General features: G+C 32.3%; 1 protein-coding gene and 1 pseudogene across 1 annotated transcript; one reads left to right on the forward strand and one right to left on the reverse strand.

Annotated features, from left to right (window-relative positions):
• Window positions 1–3: 3 nt before the first annotated feature.
• LOC119192864 lies at window positions 4–1,935 on the forward strand (annotated as a pseudogene).
• A 1,563-nt stretch (window positions 1,936–3,498) lies between these two features.
• LOC115445715 (dolichyl-phosphate beta-glucosyltransferase) lies at window positions 3,499–7,046 on the reverse strand. Its single transcript, XM_030172091.2, has 6 exons — window positions 6,611–7,046; window positions 6,074–6,248; window positions 5,422–5,630; window positions 5,064–5,278; window positions 3,969–4,106; window positions 3,499–3,744 (listed from the first exon to the last, which is right to left on the reverse strand). Exons 1-6 carry the CDS (start codon window positions 6,683–6,685, stop codon window positions 3,546–3,548), a joined length of 1,011 nt encoding a protein of 336 aa, XP_030027951.1. The 5' UTR covers window positions 6,686–7,046; the 3' UTR covers window positions 3,499–3,545.
• Between the last annotated feature and the right edge of the window lie 333 nt (window positions 7,047–7,379).

Genomic DNA, 7,379 nt, shown 5'->3' on the forward strand with positions numbered 1-7,379 from the left:
GACTGGCAGAATTGCTTCAGATCCTTCGACAGAGACAATTCTGGGAATATTGATAAGGAGGAATTGAAGAATGCACTCACGGCCTTTGGATACAGACTGTCTGATGAATTGGTCAACATAATGGTACAGAAATTTGATAGGTTCGGCGTGGCACCATACTGTTTGATGACTTTATCCAATGCTGTATTACTTTATATGTAAGTTGATTTAAATAGTACAATTGATATTGTAGAGCACTAACATCAAAACATTCAACATAGATTGCCTGCACATATTGCTGAGCTGTGACTGAGTAATTTTTATGATGGAAAGAGTTGATCACTATTTTTTTGGGCGTACTTAGAGTTCGACCTCAATGTGGAAGTTTTATTCGTACCGCGTAAGCAATATAACTACGTCACTGAGAGTAAAATTTGTAGTGTACTAGCTGTGCCCGCGGCTTCGTCCGTGTGTAAATCAGTGTGTCACAAAGTTTTTCCGCCTAAAATGCGACCCACTAGATGTTTTACAACCACGAGACCTCTTCAACAGTAATCATTATATTTCAGTAATGTGTTATTAAACTAAACCTTCCTCAATAATTGCTATATTTTTTTTAGTAAAAAACGTACAAAAAAGATTGTATACCAAGGTTGTGGTTACAAGTATGCAATGTTCACCCATGGTCGTATTTTTCAGACTCTCACGTCAGCGTTCCGGCAGTTTGATCACGACCAGGATGGCGTCATCACCATCCACTACGAGCAATTCCTAAAAATGGTATTTGGACTGAAGGTATAAATTCTCAAACTCTACATTCTGTTGTAATCAAATCAATTGGATAATAAGTGCATAAATGATTTATATTATATATAAAAACATTATTGGATGTGCAGATTTTCTTGGCTGTATGAACGAATATTTTATAAAATTTTATTGTAAATCAAATTCTTATTGTGGATCATTCATTGGAAACTTGAAGTTCTTTTGTTGCGTACAGAAATTCTTTTCACATTTCATCAAACATTCCATGCCACAGATGCAGGATAATGATTGTACAAGTTATAATATTCTTGTGCATGTTATTCACTTATTTAAATGACATATGATTCTTGTATTTACACAACGCTAAATCAAATACAAAGACTGATTGATTAATAAATATTAAAAAAAAATAATAATCAGCATGCGTTTAGAATTTGTTACTCATAACTTAGCTTTGTGCAATATTAAAAAGACCACATAGGATTAATGTTATTGGTACATAATGTAAATTGTAAATGTTGATGAATATTTGTCTTTTCTGTCTGTAGATACAATAAAAAATATTGGAATATCTTGGAGCGGTTTCTAATTGCTTATTTACGGTATTGATTTATTTTTATGTTGTAATATGTATAGTCAATGTAAAAATATATATAAAATTGTGCTTGCATTTTTACAGCTAAAACGAATTAACAATGATGTGTACTAAACAAAGAATAATCTCAACGCTAAATGTGTAGATGTTTGTAGCATTATATTGTCGTATAAAAATAATAATGTTATTTGGTATGTATCTGCACTAACTGGATACAATTTCTTTTGGTTTAGTGTTGGCCGTAACGCTGGGGACTGGTCTACGTTCACTGATAGCTCAGGTAGCAATTTTGGGACCTTACCACCACACTTATAACACTCAAATTCATGCTATTTAAATATTAATTTCATCAAATTAATGGTAAGGCTTTTAAAACATGTACTGTAAAACGGAGTTATTTAGAACTCGAGGGGTTACCAAATTGTTATCTATAACTATTTCTTTGTAAGTTGTGTAGAGGAATTAGGTTTTAATTCGATTATAATTTTGTGGTTTCATTTGAAAATCTATTTTTTTCTCATCTTACTCTTTTAATTACAAAGTGCATTGAATGTCATAGTAATCAGATTTTAAGTTAATGATGATTAAATTTGACATCACCCAGTAGTAGATCATAGATTGGACACAGCATGTTGTCTACTGCAAGACATATCCAGGCATCGTAGACTACAAAATTGGTGGGGGCATACCAACAGCGTACTGTACCCGGGCATAACGATTTTTAGTTACCGTGGTATCGTCGTCGCGTGCCATGCACGGAGCGTATCGGCACCGGTAAAATATTCTCGCCGAAAATTGGTAACGGTCCGTGCAAAGCACACGAAGTTGTTGAGCAGTGACGGAATTCTAAGGGCGTAATCTCATATTTTTCAATACAAAGAATATTTCTTTGCCTGATGGCTGACACGGTCTTAGTGTAGTGGGCAGATTCCTTTATTAATTTAGTAGTAAAAAAATAGAATTATCGTTTGGTATTACTGCAAAATGGTTTTTAGTGCTGCATGAAAGGTTAATCTTGAAACATTTAAATTAAAACTATCGCTCACTTTGCCAAATTTTCTTAGATCTAGCAGTAAAAAATCTTGCTCTAGATTTGCTCAAAATGGGTAAACCTTTATCAAATCTACAAAATTAACGATATTTATTGTGCTATAAGATAATATAAATAAATAATGTAATTTCCTATCTATCATTACTATTATATTCGTAAAAATGTGACGTTGTCAAATAATATTCAAGAACGAAAAATTGTACAAACATTTTCTTTTATTATGTATGTATGGCACATAACACTATTTAACCAATCTTATTGAATCAGTGTTTGAATCCTTCCATTAGTTATTATAAAGAATAACCTCCTTTTTCATAAACGTTATTTATCTAAGGATGGAGCATTGCTGTGATAACAAGTCTGTTTCTCAGTGCAGAGCGGCATGGCAGCCTTTGCAGTGCGTAGACATAGGGCCGTTGTGATTGGCTATTATTAAGATAAAACTTCAATCTAGTTAGCTGTCAGGTAAACAAAGCTGAACAAACATTAAGGTTTCAGATAAACGAAGCTGAGAAACAGACTTGTTATCACAGCAATGCTCCGTCCTTAGATAAATAACGTTTATGAATAGGGGGGTAAGTTTATAAAAGGTTTTCTATGAGAAGACTTAGTTGAGTTGTTTTTTTGTCAACAAATGGATGTTACACGAATGTGTTATTGCACAATTATCATTAAGAAATAAAGTATCTAAAGATATATGCACTGTAAGTGTTCTTGCATTTGTTACATACATAATTTTATACACCGAACATTTATAAAATGTGTTACTTCATTTCTTTATTATAACTTGTAAGATATTGATGTATGTTATATAATAATTTAAGAACTCTTATTCCTTTGATGTTTGTGGTATACAGTATAAGGATGAACACTACTTTCAAAAGGTGGCATGTTTGTAAACTGAGTGGTTGAAGGGAAATATTTCTTTAATATATTTCTTCTTTAAGTGTGTCATCTGGAGGCTTCATGTTCAAAAAATTATCAGAAATATAGTACTGTTCTCTTGTATACTGTATTTATAAACTCGTCTTAATTCCCACAAGCTTATGTTATTTAGGAAAGCAAGCATGTATCTTGTGTATCTGCTGTATTTTATAATAAACAACTCTTGCAGTAATAGTTTTTTATTTATATGAAAATAACACTAAGAACATTTTAGTTGGTTTTATCACTTTTAATTTTCCAAGCTCCTATTTTATACTTGAGCCAGATGAGGCCCAAGTCACATCCCATCTGTATCCAGGAAAGCACTGGAGTCACCTTAGAGCCCTCTATTTCAGTCCATCTTACTGGAATCTCTACTATTGGAATGTTCAGTTTTTGTGCAATGTACAATAGTTCGACATCAAATGCCCTGGAACAAAATGTGAGTATATTATTTTTGATTTGGGTTTTGTTATTGTTAATTAGGTACAACGAATATTAAATTAAGTAAAATAAATGCATCTCGATGTTTGGTCCTATCCATTAATTGTTTATAAATTATTATATTTCAATTGCACTGTAATATAAAAATCATGTGCATTAAAAATTATACTACGACCTTATTTTAAATGCTGTTATCTAAAAATAATATACCATCTGTTAACATGTAGACTTTGGAAGCACGTCCGCGCCGCTTCCCGGGTGAATAGTTTGAACCCACATTGTGTATCCTTAATGCCTTTCACAGTGAACAGCCACACGAGAAAATGAAACCCGTACATAAGTATGTTCCTGGAACAATTACGGACCTTTTGTTAAATTCGGCGAGGGTTTTGAGTTTCTGATAACTACCACCCATTTAGGAAATCTGTAGCTACGCCAATGATTGTACAATACAAAGGCTGTACAATAGCATATACACTATGAGTACTAATTGCAATATAATACATAAAGCACATATAAAATACATAATTTAAGGATAGAGAAGGATCCCAATGTTCAGTAAACTAAGAAGATTTACGTTTTGACTGACAGATATGTGGATGTACAACAAAAAAAGCAAAAAGGCGCGCAACATACAAATATAATTTTTGTTAATTAATATATAGGAAAAGTAATATGATGTTTTCCTTGAATCTAACAATTACACATAATACTCAATACTTTTCCGTATCTGGACACGATATAGTTTCATGATTTGTTCTGGTTTAGACTTTGGAGCATTTTTTAAAGATAATATATTAAAACCAAATTATTCAGTGTAATAGCAGTATATTTGTGGCAATATGTTAATGTACAGATAATTTAGATTTTATGATAAGTATATCCTTGTTTTATATTCTTTATCATAGTACTCAATGTAGTTAAAAATTACATCATACGCCAAATTGTTAATTACTAGGATACATAGATCGACAATCTTATCTTTTTAAATTATTTTTTATTGGGTTAATCACAATAATTATCATTTCATCTAGTATTTATTTTATAAAAGAATTTATGATGAGCAGTGAAAAATAGAAATCATATGCCATAATCTCGGCTTGGCAAATATCATTGAAATTTAATTTATTGAGTATAAGTTGTTTGTAGTCCTTTTTCATAAACATTTAAAAAAATCAATTTTTGAGTTGCGATGAAAAAAGCAATTGGAATGGTTTGTTGAAAGTGACAGTTAGTTAAATGCACTAAAATATATTTTTACAACAAATTTTAGATTCATTATTAATTATTTTCCTTAGTACTTACCTAAAAACACTTCTTGTTGCTAATGATTCTTTCTCGAGGTGTGCTCTGGATCCAATCACCATTGCCAAAGAACTGCTGACCTTCTTTGATTCATCAATGACATCACATTTAACAACATCTTTCATGGCTGTCTCTAATTTGGTAAAATCTTCAAATTTTGACGCACCATCTGCATCTGCAAATAGTATTAAAGCTCCTCTGGAACTTTGTACACCCTAAAAAAATAGAATATGTATAATAATTTGTACCTCCACCAAGTTGGAAGATGCTAGTTTTCATATAGAGTGGTAGTCAGCGAATTAATAATTGAAAGAAAATTTATATTACTTCAGTCTATTGTCATTGTAGAACTACTAACCAGTCGTACAGCTCCTCCTTTTCCTCTATTCTTGATCAGCTTGAGACATCTCACTTTTTCACTCCCATATCTCTCCGAATAAGACTCTGCCACTTCCACTGTTTTATCTCTACTGCCATCACTCACAACAATTACCTCATAACTGTACTGAGGGTGCTCTTTCAGTCTGTTCTCTAGGAATTCTATTGTCTCATCTAGCATGGGTGGTACTGTAAAATATTTTAAATTATTACATCATACTATGAAAAATAGCATCAAGATATTTAATTTCACTACTTCTGAATATAAAATATTTTGTAGTGGAAATTGCTGGTTGCACACATTAGACATGTATGTTGGAATACATTTAATTAATTAATTTAGTTTGAATTTTTGGAATCGAGTAGGATAGTTGTATTACTGTACAACTGCAGTGTTGAGATCTCGGGTTTGAGCCCCAGGTTGGACAAATGTCATTTTTTTACTCAGTATTAGCCCAGAGTCTGGAATTTATGCCTAATATGGCGATAGGCTCACCCCTATCAGATCATGGGATGTAATACATATGGCAGGAAGTGCGTGGAACAGTTGTGCTTCTTGCTACCTGTTCGGGGATAAAAAGGGCGAGGGAGTGTGTGTGTTTTCAATAGATAATAATATTGTTTTAACTTACATCTTTCCTCCTCATTGTAGGCAGGGACTACTACACTCAGACTGACTGATTCATTATCATCAATGCTAGGGAACTTGAGTGTTGTCTTATTTTTTTTGTCATTGTATTTTTCTTCTTCTTCATATTTCTCAACAACTGGATAGGGGCTTGTTATAATGTATAAGACAATTGATAACTGAAAGAAATATATCACTTTAATTTAATGAAGCTTTTCAATTTTATTTTTAGTAATATTTTTTATGTCAAGGGATTATCAACATTTTCTCACTAACTATAATGTCACTAAGTTAATAATTATGAAATTTTTAGCTGTTAAATGTATGAGACTTTGTACTTATCATAAATTTATTATTATATATTATAATCAAAGCGGTCATGAGTCGGCATATGTAAATAAAACAATGCCAACAAGGCATTCCTACATTTGCATGTAAGGTTATATCAGAATTAATTTTGAATTGGAACTATAACATGATCCATATTTAGAGAGCTTTAGCATGGCTATTAATGCGATAAATAGTTAATATATTTACTTACTGCTATAAGCAAAGCTATTCCGGATGCAGACACGTAAATCACACCGGTCCAAAATAATTGAAAAATTGCGTCCATTATAAAACTAGTTTATTTAGCCGGCAATATTTTACTCTTACATATGTTAATGTTTTACAACTAATAATAATATATTTACATGCCGTATAAAAATATTAAATAAAAAATATATTTTTGTGTAACTTGTAAGTGTAGATCATATTACGTGTTTTCACTTTTAATTTTGTAAAACACAACTGACAATGAAAATAGCTTTGAATGTTTTCATTGGCCAAATCAGGGATCTGATACAAGACTTCAATTACTTTGAGTATTTGTATTGGCTAAATTATTTAAAAAAAAACTAGAAGCACAGTGCGTTTTTATGAAAACTGCTGCTGAAGACGACTGATCAGTGAATGAGTTTTGACTGTTTTGACAGTATTGTGAATTGTTGACATTTGACAATTATTGACAGTGTCATTTCAACTAGTGTTGTTCAAAACAGCTATATTTTTTGGCGTGCATATCGTAGTATTACCCGGTTTATACACTATGGGTGAGCTATAAATATCGCGCATTGGGTTTTTGCACCATGCATGCTATATGCGTCACGCAGGCTTGTAAGCCTTATGCCGCGCCGTCGTTGTCGGCGAGGGCATCCTACGGTGCGCGGGGGCCTTTTACATTAATTAATAACTTCCCGTCTGACGAAGCGTTAAGCCTTCCTTCATGCGATGAACTTGGCTACTGCGAAGTATTGGTTGGTATTGTA

The sequence above is a fragment of the Manduca sexta genome, unplaced genomic scaffold, assembly GCF_014839805.1.
Source record: "Manduca sexta isolate Smith_Timp_Sample1 unplaced genomic scaffold, JHU_Msex_v1.0 HiC_scaffold_3285, whole genome shotgun sequence".
In the NCBI taxonomy this organism is placed as follows: domain Eukaryota; kingdom Metazoa; phylum Arthropoda; class Insecta; order Lepidoptera; family Sphingidae; genus Manduca; species Manduca sexta.

What these genes read in the sequence shown, in the direction of transcription:
- LOC115445715 (XM_030172091.2), bottom strand. Translation starts at nt 6,685, where the DNA reads ATGGACGCAATTTTTCAATTATTTTGGACCGGTGTGATTTACGTGTCT. An exon ending in CTACAATGAGGAGGAAAGAT is followed by an intron (nt 5,631 to 6,073) that starts GTAAGTTAAAAC and finishes AATATTTTACAG; the next exon opens with TACCACCCATGCTAGATGAG. An exon ending in AGTCTACATGTTAACAGATG is followed by an intron (nt 3,745 to 3,968) that starts GTATATTATTTT and finishes ATTTTGTTCCAG; the next exon opens with GGCATTTGATGTCGAACTAT.